The following is a 21,276-nucleotide window of genomic DNA, read 5'->3' on the forward strand; positions in this document are numbered from 1 at the left end:
ATTCCTACCACTACAACAGCAATTATGGCACTTACGGCACCCAGAACGCGCGCAAATGACCGTCTTACCCCTCCCCCAGACCCAGCGTATAATTACCCAGCTTCAACTCGCAAGCGTACACGATTCTACGACGCGTACGATAAGCAACACCACTTAAAGTCCTTCCGCCAGCTATGTCGCGATGAAGGTGTTGACCATACTACTGGGCTGCGTTGGAAGCGTTAGAGAGAGACAATGGGCCATCTAGCAATGAGAACAACACGTGGAATATCTAAAAAGCCACTCGGGAGGAAGTCTAAAGTCACATTAGCTATGTGCCAAATGCTAGTCGATCCTACACGAAACCCCGTCCGCGACCAAGACCTTAACGCGCAAATTCAGTACTATAAACTCCCAATAAAGAGGCGCTAGTTGCAAAGGAAATTGAAGGAGCTTGTAAAGGCACGATGGTTCAAAATGGCATTTGTAAACAAGCAGGTTTTAGAAAAAAACTTAGAGGAACGTGTTGCTTTTGGAAAAGAGTATATAGGCAAGACAATTAAGGATTACTGGAGCTTGATTACGTATACGGACGAGGCACACCACGATCTTAGCGCCTAGCCTGTTGGCTATATATTGAGACAAGAAGGAGGCGACCGACGTTATGCGGACGAGAATATTATGGAACGGAAAGAAATAAAAGGCATAGCATTCCATATTACTGCTTGGATCAATTGGTGGGGGAAATCAGAAAAGCTAGAGTTCTACAATAACAAAGAAGACACTATAGAATACCCTCCTATGCCTCCAAAACCTCGTCGTCGCCCAACAACAGAGTCTCAAGAGGAATATAAAGCTAGAGTGGAAGAATAGGAGGCTACTAAACCTCACAAAGTAGAGAAAAAGGTTGCAGGCAACCATATGACCCAAAAGTACTATACAGAGCGTCTCTTGCCTATATATATTAAAGCTGTCTAAGAACAGCGTTTATAACATACAAATCAAGTGTATCTTCAAGAAGATGGGGACCCCTCTTATAGTATGCGTAAAGAAGGCCTTGCGTATTAGCTGAAAGTAATCAATTAGGTAGTTAATATCAAGCACCCTGCGCAGTCACTAGATCTAAATCCAATTGAGGGTATTTAGAATATCATTAAGCAATGTGTGCGCTAGAGAGTCTTTTATTCTAACGAGGAGGTAAAACAAGCTCTTTAAGAGGAATGGGATAAAATTACATTAGAAGAGATACGCTTACGCATCGCTGATATGCCTGGGAGATGCAGACGCCTTATTAAAAATGGGGGGAAAGCTATTAAAACTGCAAAATGGTGATTTATTTTGTAATAATATTAGCAATTGACTATTGACCCCCTTTGAAATTCTGGCGTTCTCGCCTAATTTTAGCGTGGTTCACGAATTCTGACACCCACTGGTGCAAAGAATGTCAAGATTAAGTAATCATCACGTGACCATCCACGGCATCCTTTCACCCGATTTCCCCCCAGGTTTAAGCGGCCTTCCGGTGTGCATCTAGAGTCGATTTGAGGTCATCAGAAGACCCGAACATATGGCCAGGCGCAATACATAGACCGTCTAGCGAGTGTCTGATATTGATATATTCTCTTCTCTTCCTGCTTAACCCGAATCACAGCATCTATTCCAACCAAAATCCTCATCCACATTACCCCACAGACATACCCCGGACCGTTTGTCACCGCCTGCAGGTGTCACGTTGTCTCTTTGAAAAGGCTCTCGTCCAGCCTTTCCCTTCCCTCCCCATCCCATCTCTTCCCGGATCACGTTGCCTCATAGCCTACACTCCTATCATTAAGGTTCCTTCAATCCGCAATTGTATCACGGAGCTCCACCTTCCTGCATGCCTCGAGCCAGTGGGTGAGACGTCAAACTTCGACACCTCTCGGCAAAACGTGTTGTACCAACCAGAACATTCTCGGGCAAGAGGAAGCGGCTTTTACTTCCACTTTCGGGACAACATACGCCTCTGTATCGATTTGAGAGAGTCAAGAGCTCTTCACATGTTCTGAGACACTTCGGATCTGGGTTCCGTTGCTGGAGAGCAGCACAGTGCTCAAGCTCCAACTCCACGGCTCGAGCTCCCTGCACAGTCCATTTCCCCAACTCTAGACGCGAACTAATTCGGAAAAATATACGACCTCGCGGAGGAATTGGGCGAGCATATATTGATCTCCCATTAGGCACAATCATATAAGGTACGTTAAATTCGTTAATTGCCTTTTCAGTGCTGGCTATGTATCAGTCGTTCCAAACATCGTGCTCGGTGCTGCGGACCTCGAGATTAGCTCGGCATATCTCCCCCAGCTAGTGCACGGGTGTGGATGCCAGTTGCAGAGACATGGGCCATCTGGCCGATGTGAGAGTTCAGTCCATGTATGGCATTCTGCAGGAAATATCATGCGGGGCAGACCCCACTGCGATCCACTTGGTGACTCGAGATATAACCAAGGCTCTCTGTCAGAAGGAAGTCCTTCTACCTCGATATCGAATGTCTCAATACCACATCCGAGCCATCTAGTGGGATGCCGTCCTACTGTCTCCACGACTGCCATTATTTTTACCGCACAGCCCTGCGCGGTTTGAATATAAGCACCACCATCTGTACCATCCATGCTTAAAGTCATCCTGCTGACCAAGATGCCTTCCGCTACCGCTTCAGTCCGTACATTCACGATGCCTAAGTCTCTGAATGAGTCCTTGGCCGAACCTGGTCAACCTCAGGCAGCATCAGACAAAGGTCGTTCTCTTGATGGTGCCAAGAAAGTCACAGATCAGTACACCAAGGATCAGAAAGACCCACTAGCGACCAGTCAACCACCAAAGACGAAGCAAGGAATCACCTTTGCTGCTCAGGACAAGCTTCCTAAGCTACCCATCCCCGACTTGGAGGGAACAACAGCAAAGTATCTAGCCGCTTTGAAGCCACTGCAAAGCCCTAGAGAGCATGCCGAAACGAATCAAGCCGTAGAAGAGTTCTTGAAGAGTGAAGGACCAGAGCTGCAAGAGAGATTGAAGAAGTATGCAACTGGAAAGACGAGTTATATTGAGCAGTTCTGTAAGTTATCTCATCGAGGAAAAGGTTTGGCACTAACGTCTTGAAGGGTATGACTCGTATCTCAACTTCGATAACCCGGTCGTGCTAAACTTGAATCCCTTTTTCCTGCTCGAAGATGACCCTACACCCGCGAGGAACAACCAAGTCACTCGTGCTGCATCACTAGTCATATCGGCCTTGGCGTTCGTACGTGCTGTGAGAAAGGAGGAGCTTCCACCGGATTCAGTCAGAGGCCAGCCACTTTGCATGTACCAGTACTCGAGGTTGTTCGGAACAGCTCGTGTGCCGACCGAGAATGGATGTCACATTGGCCAAGACCCGGATGCCAAGCACATAGTTGTGCTTTGTCATGGTCAATTCTATTGGTTCGATGTTCTAGACGATAACTCGGACCTCATCATGACCGAGAAGGATGTATCAATCAACCTTCAAACAATCGTCGAGGATGCTCAACAAACACCAATCCAAGAAGCAGCAAAAGGAGCCCTTGGTGTACTCAGTACAGAAAATCGCAAGATCTGGTCAGGCTTGAGAGATGTTATGACCAGAGATGAAGGATCTAATAACGCAGATTGTCTTGGAATAGTCGATTCTGCCTTGTTCATCTTGTGCCTGGACTACACGGAGCCTTCATCTGGAGCCGAACTTTGCCAGAACATGCTTTGTGGCACTAGCGAGGTAGAAAAAGGTGTTCAGATCGGCACATGCACGAACCGATGGTATGACAAGCTCCAGATAATCGTTTGCAAGAACGGAAGTGCAGGAATTAATTTCGAGCACACTGGTGTCGATGGTCACACGGTCTTAAGATTTGCAAGTGATTTGTATACGGACACTATCCTTCGTTTCGCTCGTACTATCAATGGCCAAGCTCCAAGTCTTTGGGCATCAACAAGTCCAGACCCATCGAAGCGAGATCCAGACAGCTTTGGCGATGTTAATACTACACCGCACAAGCTGGAATGGGACATGGTACCAGAACTTGGTATCGCTTTACGTTTTGCTGAAACACGTCTCGCCGATCTGATCCAGCAGAACGAATTCGCCACACTGGACTTTGCAGCATATGGCAAGAATTTCATGACTTCGATGGGATTCTCACCAGATGCATTCGTTCAGATGGCATTCCAAGCTGCGTACTATGGCTTGTACGGTCGCGTAGAATGCACATACGAGCCAGCAATGACGAAAGTCTACCTGCACGGACGAACAGAAGCCATTCGTACAGTGACGCCTGAAGCTGTTGATTTCGTTCAGACCTTTTGGGCTGAGAATCCACCTCAACAAAAAGTCGACGCTCTTCGCCGAGCATGCCAGAAGCACACTGCCAACACCAAAGAATGCGCTAAAGCACAGGGCTGCGATCGTCATCTCTATGCACTCTTTAGTGTTTGGCAAAAAGCTCTGGATGAAGATGGCGCCGAAGCAGCATCCTCCAACGGATTGAGCAGTAACGGCTATTCTTCTCCTGTCGAAGGTGGCTCTGAACGGGATCCTACATCTGTAGTTGGTAGTCCAGGTCGCAACTCCGTTTTGTCTATCGATGGCGACGAAGTTCGCTCTGTACGCTCGAACGGTGGACGCGCTCGTCACAACTCTTCTCCTTCTCGTGGTCACCAAAGCAATATGCCCCTTATCTTCGCAGATTCAGGATGGGACAAGCTTAACAACACCATCATCTCTACCTCTAATTGCGGTAACCCATCTCTGAGACAATTTGGTTTCGGTCCCACATCTGGAGACGGTTTCGGGATTGGATATATCATCAAAGATGAAGGAATCAGCATCTGTGCTTCCAGCAAGCACCGCCAAACGAAACGATTCGTTGACGCATTGGAGAGCTATCTTCTGGAGATCAGACGAGTGTTGAGAATGACACAAAGAAGAGCACCAAGTCCAAAAGCCAGTCGAGCAAGAGAGGCGAGCGCTACGAGACCAAAGGCAGGAAGTAGGATGAAGTCACGAGGACGTGTGATTAAGGCCGAAGGAAAGAAGACGCCTGGCACAATGACTCCCGTTGATGATAGCAGTGCTGTGAGTGATGATGAGGGATTGGGTGGCTGTGAGTATTCCTTTCATGTTCCTATGGGTTATGTACTGATGATTACAGATGGATTCTTCGACGCAGGCATGCTGTTGCAAGCTCTCAAGGCTCGAGGCGAAGGCCTCGATGATGCAAAGCCCGACGCGAATGTAAATGCTAGGCGAAGGGAGATCGGGAAGAGGCTCAGGCTGAGCGAGTACTAATTTCTCTGCTTGTCCTCTGGGCTGCAACTGTGATCCTTCAACAGATCTTATGAGAAGTCTGTACTTACTCTTGTATCTCATACTTTGGATTACCATGCGTCCATGTATTTCCCTTCCGAGCGATGCCGTTCCTTAGCGTAGTTTTTTGAATCGATACTTTTCTCAGAATCTTATTGCTTATGTGAATTGGGTATGCTGCTCATGCCATCTGATAAACCTCTAGCATCAATGAAGTAGTGATAGAAATTAGCTTTTGATTAGCGATGTAAAATCGAAATCGAGAAGTCTTCCTGTTTTGCTCAAGTCGACTAGACTATAATGTGATTCTCGGACATACACCTCCAGCAGGCTTCACAGCTATCGGTACCGACCTAGAAGCACAAGCGAAAAGCAAATGCTGCCATCCATCTATTGACCTTCAACCTCCCTGACCAAAACCACGCTAAGGCTCTCCACCAATCACAGCCTTAACCTTCTCAAGCCCTCTATAAAGTTAAATAAGCAGATCTTTGCCATCATCCTCTGAGACAGCAGCTTCCAGGGTATAGACGCTTGCGGTATAACCGTGCCTCTCTAATACTCTCGTGAACGCTTGAAATACGAATGACTCAAGAGACAGCGGCCTCCAGGGTATAGATGCTTGCGATTCTATCGTGCCTCTCTATATTCTCGTGTGAATGCCTGAAATACGAATGTCTCAAGATTTCCCCCTTTAAACCCAACACTGGCTGTGGTGTTGGATACCACCTGCGGGTGGTTGAGTTTTGCTTCTGAGATCTTATTTTGGCATTTTTTGGCAATTGAGTCGAGGTTCTTTTTAAGCGAGGCTCCTTTCTTTGAAGTTGAGGTGTGCCAAGAACTACCGAATAAACTACCGAGCCTGTTCGAGTCAAACATCATGATCATGATCAACACTACGAGCAATATTCAGGAACAGGGATCAAAGTCTGGAGTGCGGGGCTTAATTTGGTGGGGTTGATGGTTTGAAGATGTTGACGCGGCGGAACAACGGAAGGGCAAATATTGGCATCTGCAATGGGCAGCGGAGAAGCGGATTGGTACTGCCGCATATAGGGCGAAGGCTAGACGGGTCTGAGACTCACGAAGAGGGTTAGAGGTGTATTGGAAATACATAGTGATTCCAAGAAGTGCTGTTATTTACATAGACTTCGACCTAGATTCGTCCAAGTAGGAACTTTCAAGTTTCCCTTAACGGTTATAATAATATCGATCCAGATCACCGATCCAACCCTTCACCCTCTCCTTCGTAGATGGCTTACTCGCCCTGTCTTCCCTCCTCATCAGCTTCAGTTCATCCCTGATGATCTCTCTATCGAGCTCGATTTCGTCCCTACTCCTGCGGTCTCTTTTCAAGTCTCTTGGCATGTTCCCATACATTTGTCTGTCATCCGCCGAGTTCCTACACTCCGGACATTTTCCTCTAACCTTACGGGTCCTTTCAAACTGACGACCATAGCAAATGCCAGAGTATTGGTCGTATCTATGGCATGTGTAAGTTGTGTCATGGACGCGACTAGTGCGGCAGTGGCAGGAGTATTTGGTAAAGTTTGTTTCGCACATTTTGAGTTGGTGGTTTGATTGAGAAAGGAGACGAAGGGGAAGGACGAAAGGGAAGGAAGAGAAGAAAGGCAAGTTCTGTGCAAGTAAAGAGCTCAGTGAATAAGACTGGCAGGTGTAGGTTATGGAATGGAAATGATTGAATCATCAGAGGACAAGTGATTAAGTCATTGTGGACCTTGTAAATATCATTGATGGAAAGTATTAAAAGTACAAATAGATCCGACGTCCATTGTCCTCCCTCTCCGTACATCTAACGAACATCATCGGCTGCCACTTTCGAACGCAAAGTCTGATCGTCACCAACCATTTTCCTCTCCTCTCCTCTTCCCTCTCTTAGTTTGATGAGACGTCCAAAGTCAGGCTCAAAGCTCTTCGAATAATCCAGGAAGTCGAATAATGTCCTTCAGAACTCTTTTGACATTCCACCATGAGAAATTTTCCAGCGAGCGGGCGGATCCATCAAACTTGTTGCGTGATGACACACTCTCAGCCATCCCTTCCACAACCTAACGCCTCCTTCTTTTCCTCCCTTTTCCCCCGCACGGACACATCTCCACCACGGGCCATACCACAATCACGGGTTGCACTCCCATCACAGGGCTCATCTGCTTCGCAGGCGTTCTCGGCGTCGGCAGCGACATGCCCATCTCCTTTCTGTTCTTGTCCGCGATGCATAGCAGACAGGCTCCACACGCGAACGGTGAGGTACGTTTCTCTTTACGTATTGTAATCGTGCCCTTGCACTTGTCTTCCTTGGGGTGGTAGTGTCTGCAATAGTGAACAATTTCTCTCGTACCGCCGCATCCGTGTGTTGTCTCTACAGTCGAGCACATTTTGAAATCGAGAGGTTCGCGGTGCAGGAATTGTGAGAGCGGGAGAACTGATGTGAAGGGGTATAAATACCACGTAAACCATATTGCAAGATGAGAGTGAGAGTCATAGCTGTGATTGGATTCTCGAAATAGGGCATGGAAAGCTGTCTTGTCTGCATGATGAGATAAATCTTCAGGAAAGAGGAATAACGGATGTTGAACTAGAACGGACATTCAGAGAGGACAAGATTCAAACCATGATGTTCTTGCAACTGAAAAGCAAGTAGGAATTTTTACTTCATAGCTCTCTTCAGGATACCTTTCCAACGAACTTTCGACGAAGACACTCTAGCATCGCAAGATTGGACTAACACAAGATCTCACTTGAAACGAACATTGAAAATGGGCACACGAGTCAAATTATCTTTTGTAAGGGAAACCGTTCGGAATGAAGTCTCTGATCGACATGGCTCTCAACCTCAACATCGGTCAAGTCACTCACATCACAGTTCTCGACAATCTGGCCCAGGAGCCAACGATCAATATGGAGCGCAACCACACCAAGGCCCCAGACAATCCGATCATGGATGTTTTAACACTTCTCAACAACAACGTCAACAGCCATACTACGACCAAAGACCATCTGGCCCTAGACAGATTGAACAATACGGGTCACCGTCCTATTATGATTCCCCGCAATCTCAGGCCGGAAGACTTGATCGTTATGAAGCACCACCATATCATGACTCCAGAATGAACCCTTCTGGCTTTGATCCCGGTCCTGCAACAAGGCATGCAAGTCAGAGGGAGGGGTTGCAAGAGAATCGTTATGAACGAGACAAGGAAGAGTTATCTAAACTCAAGAAGAGGATGAAGAAGTTGGAGCCGAGAGTGAAAAAGACAAGGATTATGGAGCATGTTGTTAAGCATTGGTAGAGTGGTTTTGTTGGAGGGAATTGTTTCGATAGCTGGCTATCTAATGGAATTATACATTTTTGTAGTATCTGAACAGCCAACTACTTTCTCACATGAACATTCACGGTGCATGTTTGTGTTCACGCATCCACTTGGTAAGAACCACTCCATCGACCTGGGTTATTCACAGAAACAGCTGGATATAAATTCAAATCTTGTATCACCTTGATTCTCTTTCCTTGCAACAAAAACTTAAATATCTCACATGCACTTGCAGTCACTCAATGAACCCCACTACTACACCAGAAATAACAAGAAATACTCAAGAACATTTACAATCAACAAGCAAAATGTCTACAAATGCCGCCATACATTCAGCAGTTGATGATGCTCAATTTCCCGCTCCATCAAGAGCACGGCCACTTATCGAGAATGTCACCACAGAAGAGGCTCTACCTCGTCTTCCAAACGAGCTGGGTAAAGCGAACATTCATCACCTTGGCCACCCAAGAAACGACAGCGAGAGAAAGAAGCAGCTAGAAGAAGTTAAATGGCTGCTAGATGAAGCGGAAACACGGGAAAGGGACATGAAGAAATAAGCTATAAAAAGTCGTATCGAGGCTCTTACGAAGGTGGCATTTGGGGTCAGCGATAACGGAGATGGGGTTCAAAGAGGAGATGGCTGATTTGTGGATTTTAGGCGAGCATGGATTTTGAGCTGTAAATTCTGGCTGTGTTGTCTTTGCTTGGAAAATTTGGAGGACTGAGCAGTTATTGTGCTGTCTGGTACGTGTTGGTGTGGAAGCGTAACTGTCCATGCCCTCTTCCTGGCAATCAGAATTAGGTTCGGGTCGACGTAGATCAATATCAGAACTGCGAGACACTCCCAAACACATTTCAACGCACCAATTGTGAACGCCAATTCATTCACCCCCACCACCATCGCTTCGCTTGAAACCCATGCAATGCTGAACTCCACCTCAAAATCCAACACACCCAGCCCCATCAACCTCCCCTACAACGACAAAAACAACACATAAGCAACAAAACAAATAATCCCACGAACCCAATAATGATACCATTCCGCGTATTCTGATCCATCCTCCTCTCGATCCTCGGATAGAAGTCGTTGGGTTCGATAGGATGGGCGAAGCCGAACTCGGGGAGAGAGATAAGCAAGAAGAGTATTGAGGCGAAGAAGTATCCGAGGAGAAAAGATATAAGCCGGATTGGTAAGGCGAGGAGAGAACCGAGAGAGAAGATTATGATGAGTGTTATGGCGAGGAGTCCGTCAAGGAAATTGAATAGGATGATGAATGGCAGAGAAAGGAGAGACGCGAGACTGAACTTCATGTTGACGTTGTGCTGGAGGTAAGGCTGGGACTTGCTGCTAAGAGACTGAGAAGATCGAAAGTAGAATTGGCCTCCTGTAGAGGAGGGGAGCTCTTGTAGCTTTGGTGAGGCTGAGAGAGTGTGTGATTCAAGAATTGATCTTGTTATTGTAATCCTTCTTATTCATAGAAACTTGATCGTGCCGTCTGCAATTATTCGAAAGTGAAGCTTGAATTATTCTCTTCCACATGCATCTACAATCTACAATCGCGATGAGAGTTGAGACTTGACTGGTCCATCTCCAATAACAAAGAGCGCGACTTGCATTCATTATTCCATGACTCAAGGACAGGCGATACGATCCTGGTGGATTATTCAACAATTTAAAACTGTTTGCACTGAATCCAGACTAGAAAAGTACATATGCCAAATTCAACTTTGAAAGCCTTTGAATGCTTGAAGATAGCTGGGACGTTACAAAACTGGCATCACCCACCTTGACGACGAAGATCAAGAGCGGCCAACGTTAGAGAATAGATGCTGAACAAAAAGCAAAGTAGAAAGACTTCAAGGTCTTGGGCTACTGGCCTTAATGGAATAAACACTAGTGGATCGTTGGAATTTTAAATGAGCTTAAAACACTCGATGATCAACAGCGCCGCCTTGAGGAACTCGTTTCGATTGCTAATCATGAGCACCATCAAAGACAAAATCCTCCTTCAAATAATATCATGCTGACAGCATCTCTACTCCAGGGTATCTAAGCCATATATTCAAGTCTATACAAGGGTATCATCCTCATATCCATCATCAACTTCCTTGCCTTTCTTCTTCACAGCAGCAATCCCATCTGCTCTAATCTGAAATTCGACGGCGCCCTCCAAGCCTGGCCCACTAGCTTTCGCATGTGGAGCAAAGACAACTTTCATCCAGCGTTTCCACTTTCTCAACACCGGCTCACCTCTCTCGGTCTCTTCGTCTCCAACCAAACCCGGCCCATAAACTGGTCGTTTTATCAAGGCAATCCGGCATGCGATCTGAGTAGTCCAGATTAAGCCAAGACTAGGCGTCTTGAGGCTCATGCTTGCAAGGCGTGAGGGGTTTGGATCATCACCCCATCCAGTAAACCATCTTTGCTGATGATCAAGAGACATTGGATCAGGAGTGCCTCTGAATGGAGCCTCCACGTTCGGTATCTCAGCACCCGAACTCGGTGGACCAATAGAACTTGGTGGACCGTTCCTTCTTGCCAATGGACTGCTCTGCGTCAACCTCTTGATAGGACTACTTCCTCCTCTGTCATTAGAAAAACGGTCCCCAACTTGATTGGCCACCACAATAGCAACCCCATGGTCCCGTGCAAGCACTTGTAGAAGTTCACCAAGCTTTATCAGTTCACCACTTCGCTGTGCCATGTTCTTGCTACTTCCAGTACCTCCCAGACCACGTTCGAACTCCGCTCGGTAGTTTGCGGCCACAGAGTCGAGAATTACGAGCTTCACACCATGTCTCTCAACTGCAACTGGAAGCTGATATCGTAGGATATGATCTTGCGATTCTAGATCAGGAGTGGAGATATTGATCACCCGATCGAGGGTAGGTCTTTCGGCTGGCGCAAGTCTGGATAGAAGAGGATGCGTGTTGATCATAGAGGAAAGCCGTGATGTAGGTAGAGGCGATTCTGTCGAGATGTATATTGTAGGTGCGCCAAGGCCATGCGGTGCTGGCAGTTGTGCAGAAAGGAGAAGAGTGAGAAGAAATTGAGTCTTGCCTGCACCGCTGCAACTATCAGTGATATCCTGAGGTGGAACACTTTCTTGGTAGTACCTTTCGCCGGTGACTTCCGTTATGTATCCTGTGGGAATACCTCCTCCCAATGCTGCATCCAAATCATCATCAAGTGTGCTGATCGTGCTCCAAGATTCCACAAGCTGCGACCCCGACTTCTTCAAAGAAGACGATCCATTGCTTTGCCCAAGCCCTAGATCAGCGCGCAATGCCTCTTGAACTGCATCGGACAAAGTTTTTGCGTCTCCAATTCCTAATGGCCGAGCGTGTTTGGCCAACTCAACGGAGTCGAGCGTGAGCAGATCCGCAGTCGTGATATTGCTCCTCTCGACAATCTGCAGGATGCGCGCATATTTATCGGTAGGAAAGTTCGGGAGAACCACAGAAAGGTCTGTCATGGAGGCATCGAGAACGTGTTGATGTTCTTGGATTTGTTTTTTGTGAGATGTGATTGACTTTACATGGTGGGGCATGGAGGGAACCGCGTTAGCGCGGCTTTTCGTGTGACCCGAATGAAGTCAGATTCTAGATTTAACCTTATTATTTTTTGGCAGAATTTCATCGTGTTTATTTTATCTTCTTCACTCACATTTCAACGGATAACGAGACCGCACGATCAGTTTCACCCCTTCTGCAATGATGAAGTCTTTTGTTTTTGCAGCAAGTGCTGTACAGTGTACGCACAGGACAGCACAGTAGCTCGCTGTAGGCAGCGCCTGCTGAAGGATTCGGGGCCAAAAATAGCAGCCCCTAGTTTCTGACACGGGAGGCTCTGTTTGTTAAACCTGATCTGTGATCTGGGCCTTGAAGATCATGGCTCGAGAGCATACTTCCGCGATCTGATTCTCGACAAGGTTCGAAAAAGCCTGATGCGATACCAGAGTGTATACTGCAGTCGCACTGAAAGCTATGTCTTTCTTTCTGTATAAATTTCTATGAAGATTGGGGAAGATTCTGTCGAGAGACTTGTGAAACTTGGATGATGCTGGATCGGCTCGAGACATCCACGCTTCGGAGATATTCAAGCAGAGGGATAGAACTCCGCATTATGACACAGCACAGCCCAATACCAACTGCATGGCAGGGGAAAAACATGCTTAATTGGATGCAAACTGAGTTGCATTGTTCCATTCACCTGGGAAAAGTCCAGAGGCTGGCAAGGCTCTCAAGAACATTTGTGCAGGATCAGGGGTCGGGAAACGTGCTGCGCCGTGCCCTCACCCTATTCTTACTCCTTCATCTCCTCAATCATGGGTGGCTCACTGGCAGTAGACTTCAATTTTTAGTCGTCTTGGCGTTGAGCGAGCATTGAAAGACGGCTCGTCGTCTTCTTGTTTGAATTGTTCCGTTTGACTCCCCTTCTCTCGCCGTGTCGACGCAATAATGTCTTTCCTACTTTCAATACTTGCTATTGTGTCGTATACATCATTTTGTGAAGCGCTTGTACCTGATTTTCCTGATGCGACACCAATTCAGGATCCACTATTCAATCCCGTAGGATGGTCGCCAAAACCTACACCTCCTCCCAAAATCCCTCGCGACCTCTTCTATAAGCGTGATTATCTATCGAACTCTGCCAGCTACGTGCTTATTGGACCCGATCAGACCTGCGGATATGTTTCTGGACTGGCTGGTAAGGATATTCAGTGATATAGGAGTCAAGGCTGATGAGAAACAAGGCGCCAATTTCGAATGCGGATCTTCTACGAATTGCGTGTTTTTCCCAGTAACTGGAAGCAGCGCGTACGGTGCTGTGGGATGTTGCACAGATGCTTTGAACTGTGGGTTCAGAACGGCTTGTGTGGATTCGAGTGGATTTTATGGCTCCGATTGTACTGGTGGATGTCCTCTGGATGCAAATACAATGAAATGGTATGTCTGTACCAACAATGCAATCCCATGAGGAGCGCGATACTGCTGAAAGTCGGGATCCATGCTGATTTTACCCCGCAGCACCGATTCTTCTTCTCCATACTGTGGAAGCATTCGATATGCTGTACCAGGAGCAACTGTCGAGCAATATTTCTGCAATGCAGGCGACATCAACATGGCAGACAGCCTTTACGACATATAGTGGTGAGAGTGGGAGCCGCACTTTCACATCAGTTGCGCGCGCACTACTCGAAAAATCTGCAGCTTCTGCGTCTTCAACTTCTTCATCCTCGTCATCTTCATCTTCGACAAACAAAGCCACCACCACCTCTTCATCCTCCTCCTCTTCCTCAACTTCTGGAACTTCGGCTCCAACACCGACACAAACCTCAAACAACAATAACAAATCTAGTGACACAGGAGCAATAGTGGGAGGGCTAGTGGGAGGTGCTGCAGTTTTAGGATTGATTGGAGCTGGGGCTTTCTTCCTTTACAAGAGGAAATATGGACAAAAGGGCAACCCTCCATCTCCATCTCATACCCCACTAAACAACCTCGATCCTTCTAAACCGGCAGGACAATGGCAACAAGACGGTTTCTACGCACCTCAGCAACAACCTCAGCCTTACTTATCGTCGTTTCAGACGCAGTATCATCCAGTACCTGTAGAAATGCCCTCCGATTTCGCACAGAGACCACCAGAGCACATGGTCCACGAGAAGAGTGCGACGACACCGACTACGGCAAATATGTCAACACCGATGGACCAGCACTATATGAGTCCTGCTTCTACGTATAATCGACCAATATCAGAAATTGATTCCAGTTCGCCTAACTATCGGTGACACTTCCGGGCTTAGTCAACCGATACGGAGCAGTTGAGATATTCTTTTTATGTTGTGACATGTGTTGGTATATTCAATCTCACAGGTCTTAGCCTTGTGGAGAAAATATCCACCTGGTGGATATGTATGCTTGGCAGGGATAAAAGGGGAGTTCGGAAGCGTTTCTTTTGGAGCATTGCAAGGCGTACCACGTGGGGTCATGACTGATGAGCGTTTTCATGGCGTTTCGATATATGGCGTGCATCAACGGTCAGCGAATACCTTACTCAAAGTCTGTTTGGAATTTTCCAGAAATATAGTACTTTTCCCAATCCTGGATCCTTCGAAGATTCAGAAATTGTGAATGTCGTACCGACGGAGGGCAAGGCTCCTTCCTTAATGGCGAGAAATTCTCCGACCCGATCACACACTTCAATGTCTTAGCATCTTGAGATTTCAGATGTCACAAAATATACTGCCAATGCTCAATCAGGTGATACGGTATTGCCTGCTGAGCCATCCAGATCTTCAGCTGAGACGCCACACGATATACATAGCGCCACCGATAAAGAAAGCCTCCTCAGATCTCTGCTCATTTGTGATTCTAAAGTGCCTTAGACAACGTGTCTGGTTGCCGCATGCTTTTTATTCGATTCTCCAATGAACGACATTGTTTTGAGCCAGAATACCGGGCACCGGTAACACAGATCTCGTATTTTCTTTTTATAGTCTTAGATTTACAGCATATATTGGATATGTTCTGAAGGTCTCGGAGTCTAGGTCTGTGTTGAACATTGTGTCTGTTCCTGAGTGACAGACAATCTGTAAGTCAATGCCAAGACAGTTGAGATAGGATGTTGGAATTAGGAGAGGTGCAAGTAACCCGACTTTTCATTCTCCTAGATCGTTTCATGCTTTCATCTATACTGTTCTGCTTCAATACTCGTGCTCCAATTGCTGCTGCCATCATGCGATTTTCAGTTTCTTCCGTTCTGGTGTTGAGCCTCATTTCAACCTCTGTGAATGCGTTCGTAGTCAGAGATGCTCCAGTCCAAACCACGGCTGTCAGACATGGACATACGATCGATCAAATCCCAGAACCAACAGCTGGACCAGGAGAACAAGAGCTTCGAAGAAGACAAGCTGCTACACAGAGAACCTTATTAGGAGCACCAGACAATACTTGTGGATACTTCAGTGGATGTTCGTCTCTCTTCCCGAACTCGATTGTTGAGTGTTTGATGCTGATAGTGTTGAATGATAGCTCAGCCATGGGGATGCTCGGCAGGATCAGACTGCTTCTTTGCTACGCCTACTCCGCTGCCAGCAAATAGCACGCAGACGCAGACCGCAGGCAGTGTTCTCTGCTGTGACCCCAAGACCGGATGTCCCGCTGCACCAGCACCGACTGCATGTGTTGACCGAGGACGAAATGACTACAACAAGACTTGTACAGGAAGCTGCCCCACAGATTCGATGACCCTGAAGTGGTGCGCTCCCAGCTCCCTTTATACTTGCCTGAACCACATTGCAAGCACATGAAGCTAACAACCATTATCAACAGCACATCAGGGATCTACCTCTATTGCAACACCCTAACTTTCGCCGCTCCATCAGTTTCAGCCCTATTCTGCAACTACCTTTCAACCTACGACATCCTATCCGCAACCGCTGCCCAAACACTGACACCGACAGTAGTAAAATTCGCCGTCGTGCCAACAACCTCCACCAAAGTCTTAAGCAAAACCTCTAGCACAACTTCTTATTCTCCAACAGCAACTGATAATTCCGTGCCTACGTCTGGTGGTAAGAGTACTTCTAGAAAAGACAAGATAATTGGTGGTGTGTTGGGAGGTTTGGCTGCGTTGGCGTTGATTGCTTTCTTGGTGATTTTGTTTTTGAGGTGGAGGTATGCTGAGGAGGAAGTGGAGCCGGCGAAGAAGTAGAAGAAGTGTTAGAGTGTGAAGTCGAATGATGGGAAGAGGTTAAGAGTTGTTGGTTGAGTGGTACTCGGGGCTTGGATGAGAAAAGCTGAAAGAACCGAAGACCTAAGATTCTTGATATGCGTTTCAGTCACATAATTGGGTAACGATATATTGGCTGGATCTTGAACTCAATGTATAATGCGGAAGTCCTCAGGTCTTACAGAACATTTCAAAGCAATAAGTTGGACAGACTTCATGAACTGTGGGGAAGCATGTGAAAGATCTCAAATCAGGTTCAACATGTTCTCCTTGTCAAGTACTACGATCTAGTCAGACTTTTAAATAGAGTATCTGCAGGGAAATCTTAAAAATATTATCGTATAATTTCACTCCAGCAGTTCTTATCAGAATAATAGACACTATTACTACCTGTTCTCTGATACAAAATTGCAATAATGAGCTTTTTGGAATTAGAATAGTCAAAGAGAACATCCACGTATTCACCGTCTCAATATCCAAACACAATCAGTCACAGAGAGCTTCAAGTGAAGTATTCAAAACACACCACGTGACTCTTCCCATATCTTGAACTATAAAAGAAGCTTCTCCCGCATCCTAAACGACAAGAAATCAAATGGAATCCTATCAACCCTCGAATGGCTGGGCCCGGCTCTGGGAACCATGGAGCCCTAGACCTCAGGCAACTTGCTTTGAGCCTTTCAAGATTACCATCGAAAATTGTTTCCGGATATTAGGAAAGAACTTGACAACGGTAAAGATTCGTCTGGTATAATTATATGAGCGAACGAGTGCAAAGATGGGCGAAAGCCTGGAAGTTCCAAAGGGCCCAAAGGGACGGGAACTTCGCTCATCGGAATGCAATGGAGGTAACGGTAGTCGAGAACTTATGCTGAGAGACAAGCATGTCATCTGGAATTTTATTGGGCCCAGCAATGAAGGCTTTTGGAGAACAGGACAGCAGCTCACGACTTTGGTCGCAAAGGAACAACTGACAATAACAGAACTGGGTTAAACAATACCAAACAGAATTTCAGACTCAATAAGACTAGATTGTCAAGACACATAATCAAGAGTTAGAGATATCCAAGATGTTGTAACAATAGACAAGAACTCAAACGTTCTCTCCTCTATAGATCCACGAAATCTCAATTTGAACAAATTATTTAATCAACCCCATCACAACCCACAAAGACATCAATCATCTCCCCCACGAACAGAACCTCGCATCACAACTCATCAAAATCCAAAAGGATTAAAAGCGGGTACACCAGACGTCTGCCGGCCGCGAACATTTCCCATCAAAGCTATAAAATCAAATAAGCATAATTTTCCCTAACAAATAAAATCCGGCTCCCTCGTACAATTGCGCAGTACCCGTCTGCACTTGGGTAACCATGCTCAGTAAAGATGAAAATCCAGGTTCAAATCCTGGGGGAGTTCCATGCTCTCAGTAGATCAGTCTACTTCCCCAATTTTTTGAAATTTTTGCGGTGGGGTAGGGTTGGCTGCTCGATGATTTGTGGGTTTTTATTTTATTTTTTTATTTTTTTGGTGAAGCGATTGTAGTATGAGGATTGATGTCTCCGCTTTTCACGCTTCAATGGATTCCCTTGGAAACTTGTAGGAATTTGCTGTAAAATGTATTTTCATAATTCGTGGCAGATAATAGCATTGCTTCTATAAGCTCAGTCTCTAAGCGTAGTCAACAAGGCGAACGGGCTAATCGTCAGATCGCTGAGTGGACGACAGAGATTCTCGCTCTGAAATGTGCGAACACAATGTGAGCCACAGAAATAAAAGCTACAGGGGGCGTTGATGCAGATGCTTAGTGATGCACTGGATTTGATAATACATGCAGAGCTTGTTGATTGGAGTTTTGGTGAGGATTGGAGTTAACAAATTCCAGACTTCGACTTCCTGAATAGTTTGAAGAGGTTCACCTGCGCACTTGTACCACGATTCCCTCCATGGAGCCACGTAGAGTGTTGTAGCACAGGAACGTGCCTCATGGCTGCGATGTAACTTCGGAACTCACTGAACAACAGAATCACGAGACACAGAACCAAGACTCAAGTATGATTGATGGATTGCTTGATCAACCCTGACCATGATAATGACAAAGATGAAAGAACCACGCAGCAACCATCATAAGCAGAACTCGAGAAAAGACCAGGCAAAGAGAAAACGTTCAAATTCCAATCCCCAATATTCCCCACTCACGCCAGCTGCTCAATCTCCATTTCCCGCACAGCAAAGCCATTAAGTATCTATCCCCCATTCGTGGTTCCCAGAGACAGGTTCAGAAGATTGGAATGCAGGAGGCGGATCCTAGTGACAGTCGTTCTAATGCACGCAGAGAGGGAAGGAAAACCAGTCGTTCCGTTCGTTCATAGCACAAGAGGAAATTGTTTAACAGCAGCCACCAGCCGACCCCTGGTTTACTCCCTGTCCTTGTCCAACTTGTACTGTAGGCTTGTTGTTCGCAGTTGTGGTACCCATTCTCTCCTTGATTTGACGGGCCATGGTCAGGAAGGCTTGCTCGACGTTGCTGGCGTTTTTGGCAGATGTCTCGAGGAATGGAATACCCAGGCTGTCGGCGAATTCCTGTAGGCAAGAGTCGTTAGTCATGTTTTCGTAAGGCAGCAGATGAAATGCCTCATGTGATGTTGAACAGCTGATGCGAGCATGTGACGGTACGTACCTTGGCAACTGTGTATTCAACCACCTTCTTGTCTGACATATCGCTCTTGTTGCCTACCAGCAACTTGTTGACACCCTCTGTAGCATATCTATCAATCTCTTGAAGCCATTGCTTGACGTTGTTGAAGGAGTCCATGTCGGTAACATCGTAGACAACGCAGATACCGTGAGCACCTCTGTAGTAGGATGAAGTGATGGTTCGGAAACGTTCTTGTCCAGCAGTATCCCACTATAAAACCATCAGCACCTGTAGTCTATATTCTGCCTGGAACACTCACGATCTGTAACTTCACAGTCTTGCCATCAAGCTCGATTGTTCTGATTTTCTGCCAAGGTGTCAGCCCTTCCCCTTGAGCATCGCAGCAGAGCGCAACATACAAAGTCAACACCAATAGTTGAGATATAACTCTCGGTATATGTATCATCGGCGAATCGCAACAGCAAGCAAGACTTTCCTACACCGGAATCCCCGATAAGGAGGAGCTTGAAGAGGTAATCGTATCTGCCAAGGTCATGGTTAATATTATTGTTCGATGCGGAGACGGGGTTGTAGCGATGAGATTCATGTATCGTCTATCGAAGGTCATAATAGAGGAGGTAACTCTGCACAGAAGCGGATCAGTATTTGTTTGAGCGGGCTGGATGTCTGTAGCGGCTGTTTGGGGATGACGTTGCCTGGAGGTATACTTACTACTCTGGATTCATCGTGAAGAAGGTGTAAGGTTTGACAAAGTCTTCCAAAGGATACGCAGGACTGAGATGGGAGGTGTGATGTTGTTGCGAAAGTTTGTAGGGTGATGATCCAAAGATATCGCGATTTGGATCCTTGGGAGACTTCTGGAGGTTGAAGGAGGCTTATGCTCAGGTTGTTTCGCCTAGTCGCACGTGACGAAACGCAAGTGTCCTTGTTTGCAGGTTAGAATTTCAGGTTTCATTCACGGAAGTTCTTTGTTTACGGGTATTTGAATTTATATCTGAACAATGATTCACCGAGAAGTGTAAGGCGCAAGAGGCAGCTGCATTCACGTCGTCATGAGGAGCAAGTCCCGCTAAACCCTATCTGGGATTTGCTGGCAATCGCGATAAAGCTTTCCTGGCACGAAAATGAACTTTCCAAACGCATCAAAGTACCCCTCTCTTTCTAGGAATCTTGATGCATTTCCAACCACATTGACAATTCTAGGCTGATGTCGGCGCCCTGCAGCCTTGTACGCTCCACTCCGCGCAATGTCTCTAAACTCTCCTCCCTTACCTTGAGCTCGCGAGGGGTTCTGCTTCCCAAACACGCTGCCCAAGTCCCTTCAAGAACTCTAGCAACAGTCAACCTAGGGCAAAGAGCTCTCCTAGATGTCTGGTTCACTGGATCTAGACCTCACTTGAATATACAACCAACAAAAGATGGAGGTCCACCAAAACCAGACGAGCGAAAACTGAAGCTGGGAAAAAGCAAGCCGGCCTGCCTATTTCGCAGAGTATAAGTTAGCTAACAGCAATTGCAGCCCTTCGTGTCATTCAAGAACGTCTGCCAACCCTTCTCCAATCACCTCTACCACAAGAGATTCTCTCCCCACAAATAACACTCCACCTCTTCCCCTCCACACATCCCCACCTCCCCACAGTGTCCGGACGACTTGCCTATTCAGCAGCTCTTTGGACTTCACCTATAACATGGGGCCGCGTGCCTATTGTTGGGAACGTAAAGCTCGAGATATTGTCTGAGCGAATGATCAAGGCCTCATTGTCAGCGTCAAATCGTCCGGAACAGCTTGTGGTGCGGTGGAGGACCATTGGGAAGACAAGGGGAAAGGGGACCGGGGCATTTTATAAGGGTATTGGAGCTACTTATGATGTGGATAAGATCACGGAGTTCCTTGGAGGTGGGAAGGGGGAGGATGACAGTAAGGAATTTACTGGACTCTTCATCTTCGAGTTTGATGAAGAGGGGAGGATAGTAAGCCATACGATTGAGCATTCTCAGGAAGGTGGGAACTGGGAACGAGGCGTTGGAGCTAGAGTCGTGGGGTTAACGGACTGGCTCCTGGGAGGAATGAAGAGGAATGGGAGAGATGATGGCAGCCTATGTCCTGCATTCTGGGTAGAGGGAGACAAAGATGACCGATTGAGGAGGCGATGACAATGTATTATTCAATATGTATCTACGATCTATGGCGTTACGGTCATGGATGGAT

At 46.6% G+C, this 21,276-nt stretch overlaps 8 protein-coding genes across 8 annotated transcripts; 5 read left to right on the forward strand and 3 right to left on the reverse strand.

The window, feature by feature from the left end:
• Positions 1 to 693: 693 nt before the first annotated feature.
• On the reverse strand, positions 694 to 1,041 carry LY89DRAFT_764663 (uncharacterized protein). The gene has a single exon (XM_018221646.1). It carries the CDS (start codon positions 898 to 900, stop codon positions 736 to 738), a length of 165 nt encoding a protein of 54 aa, XP_018062856.1. The 5' UTR covers positions 901 to 1,041; the 3' UTR covers positions 694 to 735.
• Positions 1,042 to 2,247: 1,206 nt separating this feature from the next.
• LY89DRAFT_629641 (carnitine acetyl transferase-like protein) lies at positions 2,248 to 5,554 on the forward strand. The gene is made up of 3 exons (XM_018211213.1): positions 2,248 to 3,070; positions 3,117 to 5,132; positions 5,181 to 5,554. The coding sequence occupies exons 1-3, from the start codon at positions 2,626 to 2,628 to the stop codon at positions 5,315 to 5,317; spliced, it is 2,598 nt and encodes an 865-aa protein (XP_018062857.1). The 5' UTR covers positions 2,248 to 2,625; the 3' UTR covers positions 5,318 to 5,554.
• A 2,604-nt stretch (positions 5,555 to 8,158) lies between these two features.
• LY89DRAFT_741863 (uncharacterized protein) lies at positions 8,159 to 8,467 on the forward strand (the record flags this gene model as incomplete). The annotated part of the gene is made up of 1 exon (XM_018220764.1): positions 8,159 to 8,467. The coding sequence occupies one exon, from the start codon at positions 8,159 to 8,161 to the stop codon at positions 8,465 to 8,467; it is 309 nt and encodes a 102-aa protein (XP_018062858.1).
• Positions 8,468 to 10,736: 2,269 nt separating this feature from the next.
• On the reverse strand, positions 10,737 to 12,143 carry LY89DRAFT_788877 (P-loop containing nucleoside triphosphate hydrolase protein; the record flags this gene model as incomplete). The annotated part of the gene is made up of 1 exon (XM_018223202.1): positions 10,737 to 12,143. The coding sequence occupies one exon, from the start codon at positions 12,141 to 12,143 to the stop codon at positions 10,737 to 10,739; it is 1,407 nt and encodes a 468-aa protein (XP_018062859.1).
• A 985-nt stretch (positions 12,144 to 13,128) lies between these two features.
• On the forward strand, positions 13,129 to 14,462 carry LY89DRAFT_741865 (uncharacterized protein; the record flags this gene model as incomplete). Its single annotated transcript, XM_018220765.1, has 3 exons — positions 13,129 to 13,378; positions 13,425 to 13,577; positions 13,699 to 14,462. The coding sequence occupies 3 exons, from the start codon at positions 13,129 to 13,131 to the stop codon at positions 14,460 to 14,462; spliced, it is 1,167 nt and encodes a 388-aa protein (XP_018062860.1).
• Positions 14,463 to 15,409: 947 nt separating this feature from the next.
• LY89DRAFT_788879 (uncharacterized protein) lies at positions 15,410 to 16,601 on the forward strand (the record flags this gene model as incomplete). The annotated part of the gene is made up of 3 exons (XM_018223203.1): positions 15,410 to 15,644; positions 15,706 to 15,931; positions 16,006 to 16,601. The coding sequence occupies 3 exons, from the start codon at positions 15,410 to 15,412 to the stop codon at positions 16,385 to 16,387; spliced, it is 843 nt and encodes a 280-aa protein (XP_018062861.1). The 3' UTR covers positions 16,388 to 16,601.
• A 2,195-nt stretch (positions 16,602 to 18,796) lies between these two features.
• Positions 18,797 to 19,792, reverse strand: LY89DRAFT_741867 (GTP-binding protein ypt1; the record flags this gene model as incomplete). Its single annotated transcript, XM_018220766.1, has 5 exons — positions 18,797 to 18,991; positions 19,089 to 19,316; positions 19,366 to 19,413; positions 19,466 to 19,589; positions 19,782 to 19,792. 5 exons carry the CDS (start codon positions 19,790 to 19,792, stop codon positions 18,797 to 18,799), a joined length of 606 nt encoding a protein of 201 aa, XP_018062862.1.
• Positions 19,793 to 20,434: 642 nt separating this feature from the next.
• LY89DRAFT_741868 (uncharacterized protein) lies at positions 20,435 to 21,221 on the forward strand (the record flags this gene model as incomplete). Its single annotated transcript, XM_018220767.1, has 2 exons — positions 20,435 to 20,441; positions 20,587 to 21,221. The coding sequence occupies 2 exons, from the start codon at positions 20,435 to 20,437 to the stop codon at positions 21,219 to 21,221; spliced, it is 642 nt and encodes a 213-aa protein (XP_018062863.1).
• Positions 21,222 to 21,276: the final 55 nt, after the last annotated feature.

This window comes from Mollisia scopiformis (assembly GCF_001500285.1).
Source record: "Mollisia scopiformis unplaced genomic scaffold LY89scaffold_32, whole genome shotgun sequence".
Lineage (NCBI taxonomy): Eukaryota > Fungi > Ascomycota > Leotiomycetes > Helotiales > Mollisiaceae > Mollisia > Mollisia scopiformis.

Bases quoted from the DNA above. Each gene is read 5' to 3' on its own strand.
- LY89DRAFT_764663 (XM_018221646.1), bottom strand. From the start codon at position 900: ATGGTTGCCTGCAACCTTTTTCTCTACTTTGTGAGGTTTAGTAGCCTC.
- LY89DRAFT_629641 (XM_018211213.1), top strand. From the start codon at position 2,626: ATGCTTAAAGTCATCCTGCTGACCAAGATGCCTTCCGCTACCGCTTCA. The intron at 3,071-3,116 runs GTAAGTTATCTC...AACGTCTTGAAG, and splicing joins GAGTTATATTGAGCAGTTCT to GGTATGACTCGTATCTCAAC. The intron at 5,133-5,180 runs GTGAGTATTCCT...TGATGATTACAG, and splicing joins TGATGAGGGATTGGGTGGCT to ATGGATTCTTCGACGCAGGC.